The sequence below is a fragment of the Corapipo altera genome, unplaced genomic scaffold, assembly GCF_003945725.1.
Source record: "Corapipo altera isolate COAL_440 unplaced genomic scaffold, ASM394572v1 44, whole genome shotgun sequence".
Taxonomy (NCBI): domain Eukaryota; kingdom Metazoa; phylum Chordata; class Aves; order Passeriformes; family Pipridae; genus Corapipo; species Corapipo altera.
This window is the reverse complement of record NW_020884880.1, coordinates 12,293,270-12,318,427: the sequence shown is the minus strand read 5'-3', so window position 1 is coordinate 12,318,427 and position 25,158 is coordinate 12,293,270. Positions and strand designations below refer to the sequence as shown.

General features: G+C 37.8%; 1 protein-coding gene across 2 annotated transcripts in view; it reads left to right on the top strand.

Annotated features, from left to right (window-relative positions):
• The first annotated feature begins 449 nt into the window (after positions 1-449).
• The window catches only part of SKAP2 (src kinase associated phosphoprotein 2), a 118,951-nt gene continuing 94,242 nt past the window's right edge, over positions 450-25,158 (top strand). For both annotated transcript variants that reach the window (XM_027639384.1, XM_027639383.1), the window contains exons 1-4: positions 450-552; positions 10,939-11,044; positions 13,301-13,326; positions 23,519-23,623. In XM_027639384.1, coding sequence (XP_027495185.1) covers positions 495-552; positions 10,939-11,044; positions 13,301-13,326; positions 23,519-23,623 — 295 coding nt within the window. In that variant the 5' untranslated portion in view covers positions 450-494. The remainder of the gene's footprint in view (positions 553-10,938; positions 11,045-13,300; positions 13,327-23,518; positions 23,624-25,158) is intronic.

The following is a 25,158-nucleotide window of genomic DNA, read 5'->3' as shown; positions in this document are numbered from 1 at the left end:
CGGGACAAACACTGGACCAATCAGAAAGAGTTTCTGGGCTCTCTGGGCGAACTTCTCCTGGGCGGCGATGAGCAGCGGGAGTAAACGCGGAGCGCCATGTTTGATTCTGGTGCGTGGTGCCCTCACGCAGAATGGCCGCCGGCGGCGATCACGTGCCAGTCAGTGCCCTCGGGGCAAGGGTATAAACATGGGGGGAGGTGAGGCGCATGCGCGGCACTGGGGCGGGCGGGGCGAGCGAGTAGGGACCGGGGAGCGGCGCGAAGCCCCGCCCCCCGACATGAAACCACGCCTCCCGGGACACAAACCACGCCTCCGCTGGGCCAAACCCCGCCCACACGGCCCCAACCCCCGCCTCCGTGTCGCGAAGCCCCGCCCCATGTCGCGCGGCCGTGCCAGGGTGCCGAGGGGCGTGTCCTGCGCGTCGTCCCGGTGGCGGGGCCGGTCCGGTCCGAGCCGCGCAGCCCCGCCCGCGCCCCGTCCCCGCTGCCCGCACCATGTCCTGCGCTCCCGCCGTGCCCGTCGTCCCCGAGGACGTCTGCAGCCTCCTGGCAGGTGAGGGCGGGAGGGAGGGCTTTCTTCCCGGGGGGCGGGCGGAGGGGATGCCGAGGGGGGCGGGCCGGCGGGGGTGTGCCGAGCCGGGGGAGCCGCGGCGTGCGGGAGGAGCGGCCACCGGAGCCGCGGCCCCGGCGGGGCGCTTCTTGGCGAGCGCGGGGCGATCGCTTCCCCTGCACGGGCTTGGGGCTTCCGTCTTTCCCCCCCGGCTTGCCCTCCCTGTAGGAGGGGTCACTTCCCCTCCCCGTGCCCGTCCCTGGGACCCGCAGCGCCTCGGTTCCCTTTCCCGCAGGGGGGAAGGAGCGGTCCGGGCCCCGCAGCGTCCGGGGGGTTGCGTTATCGGGGGGCTCCTCCGGCGGTGCGGGGCTGCCGCGGACACGCGTGTGCGGGATGCGGCCGCCCGGGCACCGCCGAGCCGCCGGGGGGAAGTGACCCCTCCCGGGGTGTGCGGGCAGGGCCGACTGCCCGAACCAGCTGATAAAAAGTAATGAACTTCCCCGCTAAGCAGCTCACAGAGGGGATGCTGGCTTGCTGGTGTGTTCTCTTATCAGTCACACACTTCTGACCGTGACTGCCCACGCTCTTGGGAACCGTTGGAGCGTGGGAATGGGATGATTTCTCACCGTGCAAGGTTGTCAGCAATAGTGTCAATAGAGAATTCAGAATACGGTTCGTTGTCTTTTACCTTCAAGACTTTAATTTTTTAAAATTTGTTTTGTTGTTCATTAAAATAAATTGTATACTTAAAGTTTGGCTTTACCGTTATCTTTTGAAAAGTTTGCTATCCTGAAAGCATTTTAGTTTCAGTGGGACTCTCTTTCTTTTGAGAACTTCTGTTTCTGCCACAGGAACTCGTGTAGCTCTGACTTAGCCATTCAAATTGCCCATGCTTTTCGAAATCTTCCTTCTGAGGTCAAGCATTCAATTACATGGCTGGGGACCTGCTGGAATCTAGTGAAGCTCATCACCTTTGGAAGACTATTCTTTTTTTTAACACTTTTGATTGTAAGAGCTAATGCTTGAAACGTATTATTCTCACCACATCTCATCATCTGCCAACTGTCTTAAGTGTTTCCTAAATACGGTTTCTAAGTATGTTATTTGCAGATCGTAACATCTGTAGTAAAATTTGCATGGAAGGCCACCAGAAAAAAAAAAAAAGGAAAGCCTGTAATCCATTTTATCATGGAATAGATGTTTAATCATTTAGAAAAAACAAATATTATCCTTAGCCTTTCCAAACTTTGGTGTTTTGTGAGGCATTACTGTATTCTGGAGCTTGTGATCAGATGACGTGTTTGTTTCGATGCTGGTTTCACTGGGTGAAGCTTGTCTTGAAACTCTTAAAAGTTTTAAGTGCTTTAAGAATTTTTTTTTTGAGGGGGAGGATGTGATACAGAGGGGATCATTCCAGACTGTGATTTGTTTTTCAGTCATGGTGCCTCATTTACACAACTTGTCCTTCTCTCTATCTTTATCCAGTCCGCCATGGAAAGAGAGACACAACAGTTTTTATTTTGAAGTGAAACTGAAAACACCTATTTTTCCTCAAAAGGGTTGTGTATTTGTGCTTTCAGAGTCTCTATGATCAGCAGCCTAAGTTATATACAGATATCTAGTGTTTGTACAGTGTGTATATAACAAACAGCTTTTCTAGAAGAAAACAAGATGGTTTCTTTAGTGCTATCTATAGAATTGAAATTAAGAAGACAATGGAATGATTTAGCAATGATCTTTAAATATTTGTTTGTAGGTTTTAATTCTTACTTTCAGAATTACCAAACGGAAACAAATATAAGGATAATTATGGTTATACTATGTTTAAATTTAATAACCTGTTTAATTTAACAAAAATATGGCATTGCTTTTTACAGTTTGTGTGTGTTAGCCTCTCTTTTTTTTAAGGTTATCGGTCAAGTGCATTACAGTTAGAAACTACAGTAATCCAGGCTCTACGAACAGTTCTTTCACTGATATCTGTAGGATCTGGTAATCTTCAATTATGTAGTCTTCTGCTTCTTTTTGCTCAAATTATTTATGTAGTGAAGATGTCTGGTAATTGAAGGGGGGAAGGGAGCTCTGTAATATCTTTACTATTCATTGAGAAACTCTTACACAGTGCAAAGACTGCAGTGAGTAGATAGTTATTAATTTCTGCATGCTCTTCTTTGAAGGTGCTTCTTAATGTATTATTTTAATAGCTCACAATTATTGATTCAGCACTTCTTTGAGATGAGGGAATATTGTTTTACCACTGATAAAATCAGTATAATAAACAAGATGTGATTGAGGGCGCAAAAAATAGTCAATGATAGAACAGAATTAGAATTCAAATTCACCTGCCTCCATGCTGTGCTGGTTTCTCCAGAAAATAATGTGAGTTGGATGTCTGTATTCAGTGGCCATTATGAGTGCCAGGCACTTCTTCATAGCAGGTTCTGTTGAGAACATGCAGTTAATGGCTAGCATGAAGTACTGTTTTTTAGGCTGATATTCACTTAGCAGTGAGGCACTCAGAGGTACAATATCTTATAAATATGCTCTTCTGCTCTCGTTCCTTTTCTTAGCCTTTTTGCCTACTGTTTCCAACTTCTGCAACAAGTGGAGAAGTGATCATATGGATTTCCTTATCCCTGCTCACTTTTGATTGATGGTTGGAGTAAGTCCACCAACTATGCTGAACAAGTAGGGGTCCTGCTGGAAAACATACTAAGTGCTCCCGTAGTTAAACATGGTGATAATGGGAATAAACACACCAGGGGATGAATTAAAGTTGCACAGGAAACTTTCTGACTTGTGAGTGCTTTACTTTGAACCTAAACAATATTATATCTTTAATGCAAAACCAAATTCTGTCACACATGCTGGCAGGGTCATTGTAGTTGCATGTCAGTGGCGCTGAAATGTTCCAGGCAGAAGCACAGCTTGAGTTCAGGGCTAACTGCATTAGTTGCAAACAGGAGGAAGCTGTTTCTGTAAAGTTGAAGGGGAAAGGTCAGTGTGGCAACAGGCTTATTGCAGAGGATTATTAGGATTGCACAATCCCATCCTGTCTCCTCTGACTTGTTCAAGTGGTGGGAGGGAAACACTGGAGACAGAAATAGGGTCCTCTGGTCATGAGATGAACTTCTGGTAGGAGGAGAAAGTAATTTTGTTGCTCTGTTATCTCCTTTACACGTGGGAGATGTGTGGTAGTGTGTGTAACTTCTTTATTTCCTACACGTGTCCCTGTACCTTCTAGATGATGCTTGAGATTTTGGAATTTGGGGAAGGAAGCCCAGCCTCACTTTGTCTTTTCTTCTTTTGAAAAGGTATCCTCTGTTGTGTTTATGTGTTCAGGATCTTTTTGTGCATGGTGGCAAAGTGGAATGTTACTTTTTTTTTTTTGTCCCCTTAAATTATTATTGGTTATATAGATTGTTAGAGGCCTGCTCACTTTTATTTTTTCCTTCCTCTTTTATGCACACTCTAAGTTTTGGCTTGTCCATAGCTGAGAAGGAGTTCAGAGGCTGCTTCTTCTCCAAGGGCATATTATTTCTACTGTCATGTAGATCAGACTGGTGGCTTCAGTTACCTTGATTGAAAAAAAAGTCTTGAGTTTTTTCAGTAATAAAGATTTAGTTGGAGGTGAGACTTCTTTATTTTTTTTGAAGTTTTTGATGGTGTCATGATCATTAGATATATGTATCATTTATATGTTTTCCCCTCTTTTTCGAACTCGTGACTACAGTGTGGGTAATATTGCCTTTTTTTTTTAATTCAGTTTTCCTTTCACACTTGGCAGTATTTCGTGTTTGAATCTTCTGTATTCATATTTTGAAAGTTACAAATATTTTCTGCTATAAAAATAGAATAGATTTTTCTCTAGTTCATATGGAACCTTATATCCCATCCTAATATCTATTTTCCTTGTTCTATTAAACAAAACCCCAAAACTAAAAAGAAACCAATGTCCTTGCTCTACAGATCATCTCTACCCAGATATTATTCAGTTTGTTTAAATGCTGAGTTGTATTGTCCAAATCACCTTTTTCAGTGTGATGTCTCTGATTTTTTTCTTCAAAATAATATTGTTTGCCTACTTGATTTAGTTGCATCTTGGAAACAACATGCAGAAAAGGGCAAGGCAAGAGAAATACGAGACAGTGGATCCAGTGTGTGAGTTTACTTTAGCTTACCTTTTATTTTTGGGTGCTACAGTAGTTATATTTACCCCTGATACCCAGAATACGAACAGTCCTTTTTCATCTTCCATGTCAGCTGTTCCTGGATTTGCTCCGTACATGCTCGTCATAGAAAAAGCCACCTAGGTACAATATAGCTCTTCTTCATTGGCTGGTTCAAATTTAAAAGGATATTATTGTTTAAAACTTTACTCTTTTTTAAAAGTATCATTTTCATGTTTTAAAGGCTTTAACAAATGCCAGTTTTTGCTGAAGAATCCATCTGTACAAGATAAACTAGGGTGATTATCGTAGACATCTTTTAAGTAGACATGTATTTACAGCTTTGGTAATATGTACGTATTTCAATGGTAATGGATTAAGAATAGAAACAGTGAGGTGAAAAAAGTGCACAGAGGGATTCCTGGTAAGAAATAACCTCCAGTGATTTGAAACATAGTTCAATTGTCTCTGCCATAAATTTGGGAATAAGTGTCATATACGGGTGATAAAAATGGCATAGGCTATTTTTTATATACTCATTATTCACTTAGTTTGTCTTTTTCAATTAACATGGAGTCTATCTTTCTCATCTGACTGGGTTTACGTTTCTTTCATAATCATATGTCAACAAACCATAATAGATGCAGCATAATGTGGCATACAGTGTAAATCTTTAGGTTAATCCTTAACATTTTTTATTATAGTTCATTTGGAATCACTTTGTAACTTGATCATGATTTGTACTGGTGGGGTTTTTTTGTGATATAGTTAATATACAGCTTTATCTTTTCTCACCTCTTTAATGTAGAGAGAGGATGCTCAACTACTCAGCCAATGAGATTAGATATATATAGTCCTTGATTATAATTTGTCTTCTTTAATCTCTTAAAAGAGATGTCGTATTGGTTTACTTCATTTGAAGACTCTTAGCAGTTTGTGTCCACTTCTTCTTTCTAAATCACTAATAAAACTGTTGACCATCAACGTTTTTCATGATACTTTGTGTGTGTCAACACAGCAACATAACCTTGCTTTTGGGGATTTAAGGTACAGCAGTTTCTAAAGGTGGTCTTTTCCAGGACTTTACACTAAAAGGAATGCTCACTCTCTTGTTAGGCTGGATAAATGTGGTATTTTTAGACATCTTGGAGTTTCAGTCCAAGATTATTTTACATCATGTGTTCTGTTTCTGGTTAAGTGTATATATATTTAAAAGGCAATTTAGCAAACTGGAGAGAGACTTGTAAGTATAGCTGGGAAGGCAGGGGGAGAGCAGAAGCGAAATCCTCAAATATTTCTTTGTGCAAGAGAACAGGCAGTGGCAGATATTGCTTGATAGTTTGTCTTCAGACCTGTTCCCTATTAATGAATCACATGAAAACTTTGAAATGAAATTAATTAATTGCTTTCTAATGCCAGCCCATGTAAAGCTGAAAAATACATGGCAGTCTGTTTAATGTTGGTCACCTTTGGATAGTGTGTGTCTAACAAATGTACCTAGCTTGCAGCTACTTTCCAAAATTCTCTGGCCTGCCTTCCCACATTCTCTGGCTGCCTGCTGGCTTCTGGCTCTCAGTCCTTGAGGTGGAAGAGAGAGATGGGACAAGGCTGGTGGCTGGAGGAATTGTTCTGCCAACCTGTTATTGCCTTTATGTGTGACTGGTAGTACCTCTGCCAGGTTACCCCATGCAACTGACCCTTGTCATATGATGGGTTCGTGTCCAGCCTTGGAACAGGGGCTTGCATTCTCCTTGGGTCATGGAGAGGGAGCTGTGTGTGTGCCCTGCTGTGTGATTGGGAACACACCCATCTCATCACCAGTTTCTGATTCTTTTCTTGTCGTCTGCATGGTGTGAACTCATGTGTCCATGATGAAGTGACTAACTTTTTGATAAGCAAATCATGTTATCTGGTGGAGGAGGGGAGAAAGGAGGACCTAGCACACAGTGTTTGGGTGCCTCTGTGAGAAACTATTTGGCCCACCCTGACACAAAATTGAAGTAGTTCTGTCTTAAGTATGTTTGTTTATAAAGTGTGACTTATAATTACAGTATTAAACCCTGTAAACAACAATAGTGCTATGATTTGTTATGATTAGCACTCTTTAACACAGCACTTGCTTTGGGCTAAAATTTTACAATGTTCTTGAAAAATTCCATCTGTGTGTTATCAGCCTTCATTAAAGAAAATAGCTCCAAAGACTTTAAAACAATTAAAATCTCAGTGTTGTCTGTTTATAATCATCGAAATAAAGAGAACCATAAACTGTTTTAACAGTGAAATGCAAAATAAATCTTAGCTTTTCTCCTTGTAAAAGAAATGCAGATGAAAATAAGATTAGAATGGCGTTTTAGCTAATTCCATGAAGTGGCACGTAAGCTTTGAACTGTATGAGCTTGTTGAAGTGGACAGAGCAAGACTGTGGTGTGAATTCTGTTTTCTGTCAGTTAGTAACCTGTACTGACAGTGCATTTTATGGATCTTTCAGTTTGATAGGTTTTACTAATTTCTGCAGGCAAATGATTTCTCTGGGGAGGGTGCAAACAAATTTAACATCATGAGCTTTAAGAAACAGAGCAACAAGTATGGGTATTCAAGCTATCAGGCAGTCTAACACAAGCTTAAGAAAAGTTAAGAGGTGATAAATAGGTTTCCACAGTTTATTTCTCGGGTTTTTTTAAGTGTTTGTTTATTTTAGTGTTTTCACTGGGAACAGCTGAGTGTCTGCAATGTGTGATTCTAAATTAGCTGCTCAGTTTGTTAGGACGAATTTATGGAAATGTGTAGTTTGTTTTGTTTGCTGTGGGGTAACTAATTAGTTAAAATGCTTTTAAATCAGAAATCTGTTCAAAGAGGTTTTCTTTTTGGAGTTTATCTTTTATTTCTTTTTAAATTTCTCAATGGATCAACTGCTACTGAAGCCTGAAACACATCTACACTCAAGCGCTTGTGATTAGTAGTTTCATTTTCAGTATAGTATTAACCTAGCAGAGGAGAGATCATGTTGTGGATCATCCTGGAGAGGGAAGAGCAAGTAGACTTGTGGTGAAAAATGGATACATCTTGCTGCTTCTGTTTGAAGTTTACTGTATGAAGCTTGGACCTGTCATACTGAAGTCCCAAGTTCTGTTCTCATTCCAAGGTAAATCACTTTGTGCAATGTCAGAGAAATTACAGGAACATTATGTTAAGTCAGTGTTATAAAGCTTTCTCTAACAGCAGTGACTGCTCCTTCCATATTCTTCCACAGTGTGGAAGTACAGGTAGTGAAGAGAAGATCACAGCTTAGATAACTTGCTGGCTTCTTGTCCAGAGGAGCTTAGGATGTTACTCATCTTGTGCATCTGGCATATCTTGGATGGATTTACAACACTAGATCAGAACACACCTTATGTTCTGATGTAACATTCTGTGTAATTGTGAGTAGATAAGAAAAATCTATGATACAGTAAAGTGTATTTTCAGGTAAACTGATTCTTTAGCATCCTGTTGATGATTATGTGTATGTCAGGTCTGTTTTCATATTTTGGGGTTATGATCAATCAAGCCATATGGTTTCTCTGGACATATGGAAGTAATAGTGTTCTATCATGAGTGCAATGCTTTCTGACTGTGGATACCTAACCTTTGAGAACTCGTTTTATCATCTCATGGGAGAGGGAAGCCATCCCAGTAGTGGGTTCTCTGTAACTGCTGCTATTTAGAAACAACAAACTTGTCAGGATCTTGTGCATACCTGCTCTCTTTCTGTCTTCTCTAGCTCTCTGCATACTGAAAATAAATGCAGCATCTACTTCTACCCTGTCCCTCCATGGCTGAAAATTCTCTATTATTTCTGCTTTAGAAGTCCAAGGTTTTTTTGTAAAAGAACAAGTTCTGTCAGCACTGTAGTTAGTCCTCAAATTTTTGTATTTACAGTGTATTTTAAGCCAGAAGTGGTAATTCTTGCTTATGATAGTCAGCTGGCTTTCTCTTCCCCACATACTCCTTAATTATCTGAACATTTGTATTTGAATAAAGATTTGAGAGTGAAAATCTGAGATTCTGAGATGGCAGAATTCTCACCTGGGTTTTGAGCTTTTACAAGAAGTAAAGAAGCCCACTGAGTTTAAATGAAGACTTCTGAAATCAAGTTCTGTGATTAATTAGTGTTCAAAGGTTACTTTGCAAGCATTGCTCCCGATTTATGAACATGACTAATTCCTCTAAATTTTTGCATATTGCTGCCTAGGTAGAACTTTGAAGCTGTTATATAATTTTTGAAATAAATATGTAAAAGCAGGAAGGAACAAATATTTAATCAGGCTGTCCCTCTTGGAGTGGAAGGTTGGTCTGTACTGGAAAATCCTGTTAGATTTCATTGAGAGAAAAACTGTTGATGGTTTTTGTCTTTGCTCTCAGTAGTAAAAGTATCGTTTTTTTGACCCAGGTTTTGTAGTTGGTCAGTATCTTTGGATTCTGTAAGTCCTCATCTGGAAACTTGATTGGCAATTCCAGTCATTGGAATTTATGAAGATGTGTACTTTTTCCATGGATTAGGACAAAATCTTTCTGGGGGTGCTTGGTGTATGGCAGAGAGGCTGTTGGGGGTGTGTCTGGAGGATTCATTAATAGATGTTAAGTGCCTTTCCTTCTGTCCTTTTAAAGAAGGAATGCCACAGAACTGAGTGAGGGTCTCCCCCATTTGGAACTTTGCTGGAAAATATAATGAGGAAGATTCTCTGTCTTATGAGGAGGGAGAACAATAAATAAAACTGTAAAATACTTTAAAAATGAATGTTTTTGCCACACTTTGTGAAGACATAAATCTAAAGATCTATATAATAATCTGGTAAATTACTTATAAAGAACGTCATTGTAATAGCTATGCTAGTGTTCTCAAACAGTAACTTTTGACTTGTTTTCTTGCAGCCTGTAATATAAAGTGTGATATGTTTCTGTTTTATGAAAAAAAAGCAGGCAATTAAATTTTTAATTTAGGAAACCTGCAGTAAATAATGATGTAAACTTTTACATGCAAATGTTTGAGAACTTAACTGGCTGTTTGATATTTCTCTGTTAAAATGAAATATCTGATTGGAAAAGTTAGAGGATTAAAATAGTGCTGTCCACGTCTATTTGCATCTACATGGAGTGAGCCAAAGCGTGTGTGTATATATATCTATACCTATCTATACCTATCTATCTATTTGTCTATCTATCTGTCTATCTGTGTGTGTGTCTATGGGGGGTGGACAGGCACTGGGTGAGGGTGGTTTTTTTACTTATGTTTGCTTGCTCTTATTCAGTGAGCAATTATTATCTGTACAGGTGAGACATTTAAGTTAACAAGCAGGATTTTCTGGTTGTATTTCTACTTTTCTGTTTTCAGGATAGTTGTATGTTGATTGGTAACTGTAAGAAAATTTTACAGTTGGCTACTGCTGTTGTTTTTGTTAATGAAGAAAACATACTGCTGGAGGAGTTACACTCCCCCAAATTCTCAGACACTGCATTGCTTTTATCCTGTGGAATGGATATTTGCCATATTTAAAGAACCGTGGTAACTTTTATGGAATGCTTTGTTTCTACACGACTATATAAATGTATCATCTGTATAAGAATGAAGAATTACAGTGCAGGTTAGAGCCTTAGTTTGTGATTCTACAATTGCAGGTGTGCTTAATTTCAAGTACACTGTTGAGCTTGACTCTTTTGATATAGTTATTGTGCCTGCCTAGTTGTTTTCAAGATTAAGGCTTTGGATATGAATCTTTAGTCAATCAGGGAGTTCAGAGGCAATGTGAGAACACTTGAAAATATTGTAACCAGTAAGTGACCTATATTAGGAGCTGGGTAATTGTTACTGCTGAAATAATAAATTACTCAACCATCTTTGAAACCTGAACTTCTCAAATAATATGGCAAGAATACATGAATAAAGGCTGTATTGATGTTTTAGCTTTATCTCTTACTTTAGGTGATGGAAAGTAATTGTTATAGTACTGCAATTTGTTAGGACTTACATAGCATAATTAAGTGAGCAAGAATCAAATGTCACCATAGGATTTGCTGTCCTAAGCATAAATAGATAGGGAACAAATGTATCCCATTCAGACTCTGAAATGAGTGTTAACTATGCTGTGTGTAGAACTGAAAATAATTTTCTTAGTTTTTTCACAGTAGTATCAGGACAACTCATTACAGCACTATTTTATCTTTTATTTTTTTTCTTTATTAGATGTTGAAACATTTGTTTCCCAAATGCTAAAAGGAGAAAATCTATCCAAGAAAGCCAAAGAAAAAAGGGAACTTCTTCTTAAGAAGATAAAGGATGTTAAGGCAAGGTAAGTAGCTTCATGGTTTTAATATGTTATAAAGTCACTTAGTGATAACTTAAGTTTTTTTACAATCTTTTAATAAACATTAAAACTATTAACAATTAAAAAATCTGTCTAAGTTCTGATTTTGTCAAATAATCTTTCTTGAAACTGTTACAATTTAGTAAGAAATGGGATCAGGATGATTGTCCCATTTTAATTGCTTAATATTCTGAACCCTGATTGCAAGCTCTTTGGGTAGAGCTTGCATTCACTTCAGCTTTGGTAAGATTAATTGAAATATGAGAAATATAATGCCTTGACAATGTGAACAAGCTTCCGAACACCATACTCAGCTGGTGTAAAACAGCATAATTCAATGCTGACTTTGCTTTACTATACATTTTGTTGTTTAGCTCTGTAATAGAAAATTGAAACATAACTGAAAACTATTTATAGATCATAAGCTTGTTTCAGCAGTGTTAAAATAGTGAAGTATTATGACAGTCAAAGCAGAGGGCTGTGCGTGTCCTTGTTTGTTTTAATGTCAAGGAGGATTTGAGATTGTTTTATAGAGTTTTAATTTCAGTCAGCAATTCAGTAAAGATATTTAGCTATAGTTTCATTTGCTCTACAGAATTTTCTTTGAAAAATCTCTTTTCTTGCAACTCTAATCAACTAGGATATAGTTTATTACTTGCTGTTCTTTTCACATTGTTTCCAAAGTGCTGTTGTTTCCAAACTGTTTTTCTACTGGTCACTCCTGTGTGATATCCCCTAATCGTTCCTTTGATGACATTCTTCTGCCCCTGAGGCAACTTGTTTGCAGTTTCAAAGACGGCACAATCATCTGGTGAGGGCATCATTCTTTGCATGGCCCTGACTGTAGGGAAACATGAGATGTGTCCCAAATTCTTGTAGTTAAAGTTCTGTGTGCCTTTCATTCAGGCTGTAAATGCTTAGGGAACTAGTTCTCTCCTCTCTGATAAGGAACTAGGATTTTATTTATTTGTTTGTGCTTTCTTTTGTGGATTATTGAGTTAACTGGCCCTTTATAGAAGACCTGCAGCTTCAGCACTACTGACTTTTTCCCTTGGTCTTAGGACTGAACTATGGTTTTTTGGATGATGAAATACCAAAGGGAGGGAACCTGCAGTTATGAACAAAGTTGACGCTGAATCCTTTGCTATTCACTTTTGTGACCCTAATTTCTAATTCATTCGTCATCTCCTGTAATATTGTTCACTATTAACAGTGTTTTGCTTTTCATGCAGACTACAAAATATATGCACATTCTAGTCATCTTTGATTTTCACATCCCACATGTTGGGCTGTGTCTATTGCTGCCACTTGCTATGCTGTATTTCTTAGATCTGGCTTTTTATCTCTGTTGGCATTTCTCAGTTTCTTATCCCTAGACCCTTCATTTTTCTTCTGCTTGTTACTTGCAAGAATCTTCTTACTGACTAACCTGATACGTGCACTCCTCCTTATTGTCCATAAAGATGATCTTGGCAGCTTCATTTTATTTGTCAGTTAGTTCTGATTAAATCCTCCTCTTTTCACATAAACTCTAGTCCATGAATGCTTCTTGAATGCCATTTTGCGTAACTCTGTCCTGATTATTTATCCGTATCATCAGATCATTTTTGTTTCTGAAATAAGTTTTAGCTCTGAAGAAACAGTACATTTTCCTCCTGGGATGGTAGAATTTTTTTTTTAGGCATTAAATAAGTTTAGCTCTCCTTATTTGAAAAGGATTTTTTATTTAGGCTTTTAAATTTTTGGTTAATTATTAATACATTTTCATTTAGATTTCTGCAAATTTACTGCAGCTAAAACAACTATTTGTGATAATTTTTTTTTCTTTACCTGCTGACCTATATTTTAAAATATGCTCAGTGGCTTTTACTTGTGCATGAAAAGTTTTGAAACATGTTAACGTTTAGAAGGGTTACTAAAATTAAAGATGCTTTTGTATGTTTATACCTTAAGATGTCTGAGTAGATGTATGTTCCTTGAAAAGGCTACTCTGTCTGAGTTTGTTTTTTTTTAAAGTCTTCTTTAAAGTGGCTGGGGATTCTGTCAGCTGCAAAGAGAAAAGAAAAACTGAGTGAATACTTCAAGCCAAAGACTACAGAATTTGAAAGGAAAACTTGCAGCGCTAAGTTTCAGCTATGAAACTTGTTGAAAACTAGTTGTTGTTCTGTGCCATGTCCCGGCACCGTGGGCTTGCAGGTGTGCGTTGCTTTATGATGTTTCTTCTTCTTCTTCTCCCTGCAGTTACTCTCGGGAGTTCCCGGAGGAAGGTGAGTCTCGTGCCCCTTTCCCTGTCCCTCTCCCACCCGGCGCTCCCCCGGTGCCTCTCGCCGCCCGAGGCCGAGGGCGCTGGCTCCCCCTGCTGCGGGAAGCCGGGAACGCCTGCCCGGGACTCCCGGGACTCTCGCTCAGAGCTGGGTCCCCCTCCCGTCACTAAACGCGTCGGAGAGCGCTTGCTGATGGAAAGACTAGTTTAGAAATACAGTTCAGGATTTCATATATAATGGAGCTTGTTATGGAGATTACTTGTTATCAGTTTAATATAAGCGGAGTTTTATTAGCAGTAGTGTAGCCTTGTGAAAGACCATGTGATGCAGGGTTTTTTTTTTCTTTTCCCCCGGAGGAAGTGTATGCAAAGTAGGCTGCTTAGGAGATAAAATTTTAACAGAGATGACTTATTTCAGCCTTTTTTTTTTAACGTTGCAAAAGTCTTCAATTCCATGGTGATGTTTCTTTAACCTTTTAATAGGATCATCTAGTGGCAATATGATATTGGCTTTCGATCCACGCTGAATGAATGTTTTCATAGTGCAGCGCGAGCTCAGACCTTTAGCTGGAGAGGAGATGATTTAGTGTGCCAGTAATGAAAACTGAAGTGTGGGTTATCTATTGTCTTCCAGTAGAGTTAAAACAAAGCTGCAGAGTTCAGTTTAGAGAAGACTGAGGGTTTGTTGCTACAGTGTTCTGTTCTGTAACTAAACCTGGAAGGGCTCTTATTTCCATGATGCTAATTCTTGAGGTCATGACCTATAGCCTGTGGATGCTGGTATGAGGGTCACAGTGTGAGGTCAAAAAAGCCTATGCAAAGCTTCACTTTTTGCAGTGGTTGAAGAACTGTCTGTTTCTGGAAAAGGAGATTCAAATGTGTAGGCTACAGTGTGCCTCCTGATGAAGTACAAATATGTAAGTCGTAATAGGCAAGTAATGTTATAACAAGGCACAACAAGCTCATACATTTCTTATGCCTGTTTAAATCAAGTTATGCAGCCATAACAGTTCAACTGAAAGGGAAAATGCAACTTGAAACTTCCCAAGATTGCCGAAGTTTTATAAATTCAAACTGTGTGATTGTTTAAAAATTGTGTTAAAATAATTTGCTATTTTTTTATATTGCACACAGCACCCTTACAGAGGATAAAATGTAGTTTCCCTCCTCTTCTCATTGTCCAACAAAACTAAGTGTGGGAAAGCAAAGTGTTATTTTATTTAGGAAATTACTAACATGAAATTAGGTGGGATGGTTTTTTCACTGCAAAAGAATCTGACCTTGGGAGAGCGTGTTTCTGAAGATTTGATAATTTCGTGAGGCTCTGACTCTCTAATGAGCATGAGAGTTGTCTACAAAGAGTAGAGTTTGCATTTAGTGGTTTGCTTTATTGGAAGGTCAAGAAGATTCTAGCCTATTTACTTTCTTCAGAATTTCAAAATCAAATTCAGAATTTCTTTTCTAATTCAACAAATTATTAATAAAAATGAGATTTCATTTTCTCCAGCAAAATGGGTGGTTTAATTTATATAGTCTGTAATTGTTACTGCGTAACTTGCTCTGATTTCTGTGAAATTTATATTCAGTCTTATTCTTTTTATTAGAGTACATTTGATTCTTAAGAAGGATATATTGCCTTTTTTTTAAATTCTTGTGATGTGTTTCTAGTTCAGATCATAGAACTGTGTACAGATGGTAAAGCTTGCCAATGCTGACACTTTAGTTTTCTTTTGGTATTTATCAATAAAATGAAAGTTATACCATTGTTTTCTGCAAGCAAGGATAAATTTCTCCAAATTCATGTGCATTTGCATACATGAATGTAAAAAAAAAAAGAGAAATCGGAGCCTGCATTTAGTTGCAAAATATTTGAGGGAATGCAATCCAGTGGTATGAGTTGTTGGTATAATTTCCAGAGTTCAAGAAGTGTTGCTAAACTTTATTCGGTTGTGTCATTCGTTAGACCTGTACAAATTAGGCGTGACTTGTGTAGGTGTAGAACAAAGGACCCACATGGAGGTAGGCAGTCAGATTCTTGGTCAGCTCCTAGTGGAACAAAGCAGCGGCAGCAGCTGAGTGAGGTCAACTGTTGTGCCTGTTCATACTGCTGTGCACACCTTGACATTTGAAAAATGGAAAATTTGGAAAAGATTGAAAATTGAGAAGGCAGTGATGGTCAGTTGCAACTCCCTCCAGACAAAGAAGAAATATCCTGAAATATAAGGTGAAAAAAGAGAATATCTTTTAGGGGAAAAAGGAGGAGTGGAATCAGTCTTCTGGAAACTGTGCTGAAACAACTAGAGAGAATAAAAACTGTTGTGTATATTTCATCTTCATATTTGCTGATCTTGGTTTTGCAGTAGCAGTTACTCCATTTTTTAAATTCAAATAAAATAATCTTTGTTGAAGCTGAAAGTAAAGGTGAAGAATGGTTCATACTATGTGCCGTATTACCATGGCATAGTAATTATCATACTACTTCAGTTGTTTTCAAGAATCTTCTGAGTTGTGACCTGTCATCCTTCCAGAGGCATCCAGAAGAAGTGGACTAACACTTTCAAAATTCATAAATTTCCTCTATGACATAATGAAACTTGACTCTAGCCTCTCAAACGTGGCTCCTTCAGCTTGTGAGTTGTTCCACAAGTACAGGTTGTGGGCATACTTGTCACTCCACTCTCTTTCATCACTGAATGTTCTTGTAGTTCCACTGGCATTGTATGTAGTTATTAGTAAGTTTGACCAAGCTCTTGTATGTGAATTCCTGTTTTATGGGCTTTGGCCAATAGCATACAGAGTCCTGCCTTCCATAAGGATAAAGCAAGAAGGTTTAAAATAATAATAGTGATGGTAATAATAATAATAATAATAATATTGAAGAACATGTGTACAAGTAGAACCAAGCTCCTTAAAACCAAAATCATCCATGTGTGTATCTCTCAGAAAGTGCATACCAGATTGATGAATTTGAGGACTTTCTTTCATCCTCTTAAAAAGAAGCCTTCTGATGTTGTCAGGTCACTAAATATGCTGGCAAAAGCATCTTTTGTGTCTACAGACTGAAAAAACCCCAACTTTCTGGGAGAAGTGGGTACACATGAAAATGAAAGACACAAATTTCATTGTATAGGAAAATATTTAATTCTCTTGTGTGATGTGTTATCTGGTTTTACACTGTGACTTTTACAGTTAAGTATATTGTTGATTTATGGACAAAGAAAGTCCATGTTGTTCTTATGCCAAAAATGTACAATTATATCAATATCCAAACCACTACTGTTTCCCCAAATTTTATTTTTATTGTTATTGAACATTATATCTATTTATTCTTAAATTGAGGAACTCTGTAGAAATGTCTTTTTCTCTTAGACACTGCTACCTTTTTTTCAGTTAATTTGAAATATTTGCCTCTTTATCTAAGCAGTTTAGGCAAAACTAAACACTCAGTTACCTGTTCTAGATCTTAGAATTGGGAAGGAACTTGAAAACTAAGGTTATTTGCCTACAAATTAGATTAGTTTTTTTTATAAGACTAATATTCCACTAAGGATATAAAACTCTGGACTTTTTCAAAGATTCTGACTTAATACAGTTTTTGACATTTCTCTGTTTTGAGATTAATTGAATCAATACTGTGACTGCCAAAATGTTTAGTTAACAGAACCTTGTTTTCAATTTATGCTAAAAATAGTGCTAAAGTTGGCAGAAGCACTGTAAGCTCTAGAAACTGCATTTGTGTTTGAAATTCACTTGGCATCTGTTCTTTGCATTTATTTTAGTAAAATATATATTTTTAATCACTTCTTACAAAATATTTTGGCTCAGTGCTGAAAGTCAGACACCAGAAGTACTAGCCAAATAGAGCCATAATATGGGAATTTGCAGAAAAAGTTCTCCATAAAGCTCTCAGTGCACCTTATATCTGATCTATTTATGCAGAAAAGTATGATATGACATTTTCTAACTAGCACTTTTCACTCTGATAAAAACTGATGAAGGTCCACTTTAGTTTTCATTTCACTGTAGTATAATAGCGGGTGAATCTACGTCTCTAGAGCATTGGTGTTATTCTCTATGTAATTATTGGGAGCACCTGTAGGAAAGCTTTAAATGACTCCGATGCCTCTGGCTCTTGGCAGAGCAGAGAGTGTCTGGAGCCTGAGACATCTGCTTCCTGGAAATAGTCAAGCTGATAGAGTAGCACTATATGCAAAGGCTTTATATTTTATATTTTATATTTTTTTTCTTTTCTGTTTTCCTTTTTTTTTTTTTTCCTCTATACACTCTTTGTCAGGAAATGGCAGCAGGTAGGAGTAATTTGGACTTGAGAAAGGGAGTCAGTATCTTGTGGTCACCAGAGCCATATGTGGATGCGGATTCTTTATTTTAACACACTTGAACTTTCAGCAGGAGCATAAATACATCGTTAGTATTTAACCATAAATGGGAAAGATATGGCTTAGCTGTTATCCGGTTGTTTGGGGATCATCATAATATATTTCTGGAGAGACCATCAAATGCATTAAAAGTGTGCCAAATATCACTCTGTCCTGGAAGTCTGGAAGGTTTCACTGTAGGCGAGTCACTGTGTTGTCCCTTTCAGCTACACGCAGCTGTTATCTGTGAAGTGTCCATGCCAAGTGCAATTTCAAGCAACACAAGATACAACCACCAGTGCAGCACAAAATGGTCTTGTCCTGATATGCATCATAATAATGATGCAAAAGGAAGGAAAAAGTTGGGTTGCTTTTCTTGCATGAAGCATATTTGCTTGCAAACTTAATTCTGTTTCAGTATTGTTTTAAGAAATAGCTGTTAAAGAGTTTCTACTTGACCTTTACAAAACAAGCCATTAAAAACCATCATGTTAATAAGGGACTCTAGAAGGCTCTTCAGGAATGAGTATGTTGGAGCAGATTGTGTGGCAAAGCATGCATTGAGAAAGTGGCTGTCAGAAGAGTCCAGTCTTGCAAGGTGACTGCTGGATTGGGTCAGAGCATCTTCTTAAAAATAGAAGCTGTCCCTATTAAGCCCGTGCCAGCTTGAAAGCAGCTTTATCTACTTGTTCTTTTGAAAAACTGTGTAGTGAGAACCTTGCTTGATCTGCTTGATGATCCAGTCCTTTGTTTGGTGGGTTCTTACCGCAGCAGAGATTGGAGAGGAGGAAGTGATTTCAACCTGCTGTGACTTGGGACCTTCTGAAATGGCAAGAAGCAGGGTGTTTTGACCTACATGTCTTTTCATTTTTGTGAGTTGTTTTATTTCTCTTATACTTGAGCAATTTTAATGCATCATTCTGTCTAGATGTTTTGGAAATAAATTGAAAGTGTTTAGTTATCTGAGGATGTGAGCTTGCAAGTCTCTTTCAGAGGCACTGGCTGAAACATCTTGCTTCTCTTTTTTAGGTTAAGTGGTGGAAGCAGTATCTTTAATGCTTAGGAATTCATTATTATAATCTCACTATTGCAGAAGAAAATGAATTTTTGGGGCAAAAATGTCTGGATTTTTTTTTTTTTTAGCTGGATTCTTATAATGTAATATGATCCTGTTCATTATATTCAACTTGTACCAGCTGAATTTGTTGGAAATTTTCAGAACACGGGGTAGGCACTGAACTACAGCTCTTGTTACAATGAGGAGAGTTTGTTCTGTGCTCCATTCCTAATGTGGTACACTTACCCTTTGGTATGCATTATTTCCTAAATCAATAAATAAGCTGTAATGGAAAAGGTAGCATTTAATAAGGAACGACACTGTATTTTTTTTTTTTTTTACAGACAGCATAATATATTGATTCTGCTATGAAACCTGTAAGAGATTAGTTTAAATTGCAGAAGCTGGGGAATAGGGTCAGTTCTTATACATATTTTTGCTATTGTTGTGACTGTTAAATATCTACCATTAATTAATCCTTTTTTCCTCCCAACTTCCATATAAATCATATGGTGTTCTGGGGAAACAAGAAACTATATTAATGAGCATCAACTCCCTAATTATTCTTGTGACTACATAACAGGGACACATTCATGTCATTCCTTTGTGCAATAACTTTTGCAAAGAAGTATTTTTAAACTGGTCATTAATTTTATGACCACAGAAATGAGATGCAAAATTTATGCTGTTGTCATTGGCACAGGTTCAAGGCACTACTGACATTATATGTGATTGGAATGGAATGGCTGCCAACTAATGAGTCTATAGACGTTTGGTTTGAGCATGCTTTGCTTTTAGATGTCTGATTAGGCAGCAGTGCTTTCAATTATGCCTTCAAATTGTATTGGGTACATTTACCTGATGCCCATTGTTGCTTTGTAGTTCAGTTTTCTATTACATAAGTGCAAGTTGAATGCTTTTCTTTAATTTATTGATGCTTTTTGGGTGTATTTTTAGGTACTTGGCACCTGAAGAGAGTAGTGGTTTGTGCTGCTCAACACTGACTCCTGTGATTGTTCCAGGAGTAACATATGGAGCTTCAAATGCAATTCTGTCTGCTCTTACTCCATAGGTGGAGTATGAACTTCAATGCAACACGTTGATGGAAGAGGATGTAAAGTGAAGGAAGGGCAGAGGTTATTCTGAGTGGGAATGTAAAAGTTGTATAGAATCAACAAGAAGCCTCTCTGTGAACTGTCAGAAGCAATATCTTTATATATTAGCATACGCTCCTAGGATGTCTTTTAACCCTGACAGAATTGGAGGAAAAACTCCAAGGATGATACCAGAAAGTGGTCGTCCTTTTATGTAAGCACATAAACACATTGTGAGATGTTGCCTGTTAAAGCTCCAGAGCACATTGAGTCAGCTTTTCTACTGAAATGTGTGCAGTTCTGTACAAATTAGATGATCTAAGGATTACATTTTTCAGGGTGTAATACAAATTTATGAATACATTTATTTAAAATAAAAAATGGAAAATTTTTTTTTGTTTAATCTAGACCTGCATGACGGCAGGTTGCTTATACCTCTGTTTAGTGTCTGTCACCTATTCTCCACGTTTTTCACTTAAAGTGTGGGTACCTGAATTGTATGACATAGGATTATTTATTTGTTCTGATTGTCATTCTCAGTGAGGGCCTTTTTTTCATGGAAGTCTTCAAGCCTTATTTAGGATTTAACACCTAGAGAATGCTTTGAAGTCTATAAAGCACTGAGTGTGTAATTTCTTCATAATACCTCAACATTTTTCAGTTGTTTTAAGAGCACTTTGAATTTGGATTTTGTAGAAATAGAACAGATACTTGTTTTACTATAAATCTACATTCAGTGTTGCCATGTTCTTTGATGTTACAAATACAGTATATACCTGTGTCATGGTTTAACCCCAGATGGCAACTGAGCCCCACATCGGAAGGGTAAAAGTGAGAAGACTCATGGATTGATATAAAGTTTAATAAGTAGAGCAAAAGCCACACCTACAAGCAAAGCATAACAAGGAATTCATTCATTACTTCCCATGGATAGGCAAGTTGTTCAGCCATCTCCAGGAGAGCAGGACTCCATCATGTGTGACAGTGACTTAGAGAAACAAACATCATCACTCCAAACATCATCACTCTTCCTTCCTCCTTTCCCCAGCTTTATAGGCTGAGCATGACATCTTATGGTGTGGAATATCCCCTTAGTCAGCTGGGGTCAGCTGTCCCAACTGTGTCCCCTCCCAACTTGTGCACTCCCAGCTTTTTCGCTGGTGAGTTGGTGTGAGAAGAAGAAAAGGTCTCGACTCTGTAAGCACTGCTCAGCAGTAACTTAAACATGCCTGTATTATCAAGAGTGTTTTCAGCACAAATCCAAAACATAGCCTGATACCAGCTACTATGAGAAAAATTAACTCTTTCCTAGCCAAAGCCAGCACAGTCTGGGATAGGTACAAGTAAATTGTGCCCTAAATATGTATGTATGTATGTATATATGTATTAAAAAGGCCCTTGTTCCTAGATCTTAGCTTTTATATGGGAGTAAAGCACAAATGTTTACTGAATTTGAAATCCTAAGCATGCTTGGAAAATGGTAGTATGGTGACTTAATGGAAGAGCAAGGTAACAGTGCAGCTATGCAAACTTACATAAGAGATTATGTATTGCTGAGTGGGGCAAAATTCCCTGCAGATGTTCTTCCTACATATAAACTCACCTATTTTTCATCCACAAGTGCTATTCATTCGAATATACTAAGGTTTACGATTCAACCCATGAATTTTGAGTGCTGGAGTATGGTGTTTGTGGAAATGTTTTCCTCTAGAAATACAGCCTAATATTTTAAATTTATACTGTCACCTTCATGAAGGTTAAATGATAGTATGTTTATGCATAGCTGATAAGAGGACATTTTTGATTGACAGCCAGTGCTTACATATACACATATATTCTATGCATTCTAGTACTGGTAAAAGTTTAGGACAGGAGAAGAGTGGAAAAACTTTTACTATTGTATAGGTTGTAAATATCATGTCTACTCTTTTTATATGGAGTCTTTCATCTAATAAAGATATATATAGGCAGAGAGAGACAGGCAACTGGTCTCTGGCATCTAAGTGTGAAAGATGATCATGCTGGCTGTAAATAAGGCATAATATTTTCTGTTCATGTGCTATCTACTCTATGCTTTTTTTGTTTGGAGGAAGAGGTGAATCCTGGAGAGGGATAATTTACTTTTGATTGGTTTGACAGGTGTGATGAAATGCAAGTATTTTGATCAGATTAACACGATGACTGGCGTGCTACTGGGAGAGGACTGTGTCAAAAATAGATTGGAGTCAGGTTCAGATTCAGAGCAGTTGGTAAATGGCATGAGAGCTTGAAAGGAAGCTTTCCCAGGAAAAAGCACACTAAATTAATGAAGGAAAAACCAATTTAGTATTTGACAACCTTTCGATGTAAAAGAATTCCAGCAAAGCAAGTATCAGGCTTTGTTGTCTTATCTGCATAGAAAACTTGCTGTTCTTTGCAAACAACCGTGGTGCTTTCTGGACATGGACTGTGAATTTTCCATGAATTTCCATTATTGAATAGGAAGGGGTAAACTTGCAGCTGTAGCGAGGCGATCCTACTGATGAGCACAATTCCTGTATCTGGAGAAGAATATTTTCACTGTGCAGGGGGTTTATTTTAGATTCTGAGAAACTAGTTATCCTATACAGTGCTCCAAAAAGGAACATGTGAATAGGAGAGGGTATCTGGAGATCTCTGGAAAGCTTTCTCTGTATGTATATACAAAAAGGCAGTGCTTGAACAATTTACTGTTACATGGTTTTTAAGAAATTTGAGGGTCATTTGATCTATTGGTGCATCAACTTTATGATTCTCATCTGGTGATTTTTGTCATGTTTAGTTTTTCTCCTTCACCAAGACCTGATTTTATTTTTTTTAGGAGCAACGTAGTTTATGTTCTTTTTCCAACTCTTTTTTGCCTAGATGTATTAAACATATCTGAGAAAATATACTAAGTTTCAGGAGGGAGAATTAAATTTTGTCTGATTAGATGAAAGCCTCGACTAATATTGATTTCAGTTTATCTTTCCCAGACCTTCACACTTATGCATGACACTGATCAGAGTGCATTAGGTCAGCTGATAATGTAGATTTTGTATCTATTGTAGTGGGGCTCTCAGTTGTGTAAGAAATTAATTAACAGAATGCTGCATTAAACCCCAAGTTCTGTCAGAAGGCGATTCCACTTCTGGTTTCATGGGAAGAATGCGCATACAAATTTGCAAAGCAGAGCCTAATTATGGTGAAAAAAAGTGAAAGTGGGCAGAGGTTGACAAACTGCTGCCAACAATAGTTTGGCATTTCCTGAGAGGGAAGTCACTGAAGCTCCATCCTGTACTTGGACACGCAGAACTTTGGAGCCTGGCACTCTCCTTTTCTCCTTCTGCCAGCATTTTCCCTTGCCCACCTCTTTGCTGTGGTGTGTGTTTCTTCCACCCCTGTGTGAGAAGCTGCCAGCTGTGCGGTGCTGGGAGCAGCTTCATTATATGACAGCATTTAGGGAAACTGCTTCAGCAACGTGTACACATAAAGGTAGCCCTAGAAGAGCAGTGCTCACAGCTGTGCTGGAGCATACGAGTGTCCATGAGAAATGGGAATTTTTCTATTTCAGATAGGAATTGATATCCTCCTTACTATCAAAAATACTTTTATTCTGTCTGTGTTTGCATGATACACTATTTAACCAGCAATATATTTTGACTTTTACAGAACTGGAAGATGAGGACAAGTCTGAGAACTCTCTTTCTTCACCTCTTGATAGTGTCTCAATAGCATCTGACCGATATGATAAAGAGGATGAAGCACCTTCTGATGGTATGTGACATTCTTTACCTTAGAATGTACTAGATTTGCCAGTTTGCTATGAACTCATGTAATCGGATCCTCATGATGCGAATGTTAGTGTTGGAAAACAGATAAACAGATAAGCATCACAGCTGGACAGTTTTCTTACCTTTACAAGAACCTTTAAAGGAACTGAAGAGCTCTCTCTAGTGGTCCTAGAGCATAGTGAAGCTGTCTCAAATTTACATGGTGTTTTCAAACTCATGTTTTTTGATAACAAAGCATCTTCTGTAGATGCATATGTTTTTGAAGATAGATCAGTGGCTAAAACAGTGTGAATATTTGTAGTAACAAATTGTTTGTTAATTCAACATTATCAAATTCTTGCTTAATTTTATTGTGCTACTTAATGGCTTACTGTATTATTTATCTAATAAATAATGAAACAGTTTATGTGATTGATATTTTTCTGCAAACTCCATGCAGAATAGGTTCATAAAATATTAAATTAATTATTCCTACAATGTTTCCTTCCATTAAGACAGTTTTTGTTATATAAATTTTAAAGTTGAGTTTGCATTTAAAAAAAACCTCTAGGCTCCATAGCTGTTTTCCATGTTGCTTTGTTTTGTATTCATTAAGTTTAATGCTAAATGTGGCTATTCTGAAGACATGAACAATTGAATATTTCAACAGTTAACAAGCTTGCTTTAGCATAGTGTCCATATTTTTGAGATTTGTTTATTGTATATGTAATATAAGTACCTTCAATGGATAATATATGGCAATAAATTAAGTATATCTACAAATAAATTAACGATGTATATTAATTTGTGGCACTAGAAGTTAGATAGACTTACTAGTGAATGATGTTTGCTGACATGATATGATGATCAAACTGTGCAGCTCCATCTCGAAGTACAATTGCTGAATGAAAATATGCTTCCTGCAACATAGCACTCCACATTTTATGTTATCCAGATTATTCCCTTTGGAAACATAAATTGCTTTTATGAGGTATAAAATTATGTCTATTGCAGAACAGGGATAAGTCAAGTACATGCATAAGTGATAAACCTTCTAACCACTGATTCAGAATAACGCAATTTTTTTATGTCCAGAAGTCTGTAAAATGTGTAACAATAATAATCACACCCTTTTTTTTTTTATATATATTGAGCTTATTGCATGTTGACAGTGTGACCTTCTATTAAAAAAATAAAACCAGGCATTTTTGCTCTCTGGTTGAAATGTAATTATCACTCAAATTGCATATGGTTTTTTGAAAACCCAAGGTAATTTTCAAAACTACAGATGAATGCAACTTTCCTTTATATTTATTTTTGCTTACAAACATAATCTTAACATTATTTCTAATTGTAACTTAATAACATGGTACTGATTGCATAAAGGGTATGTGATAAAATTATATGACTATTTAATAGGAGATATGATTATAGAATTGTTTCAAAACAGTTAATCAAGAAAAAAAGTGATAATGTTCATCAACCTAAATAATGAATGGCTGAAGAATGCTGATGCAAGAGTATGTGAAATACCATATG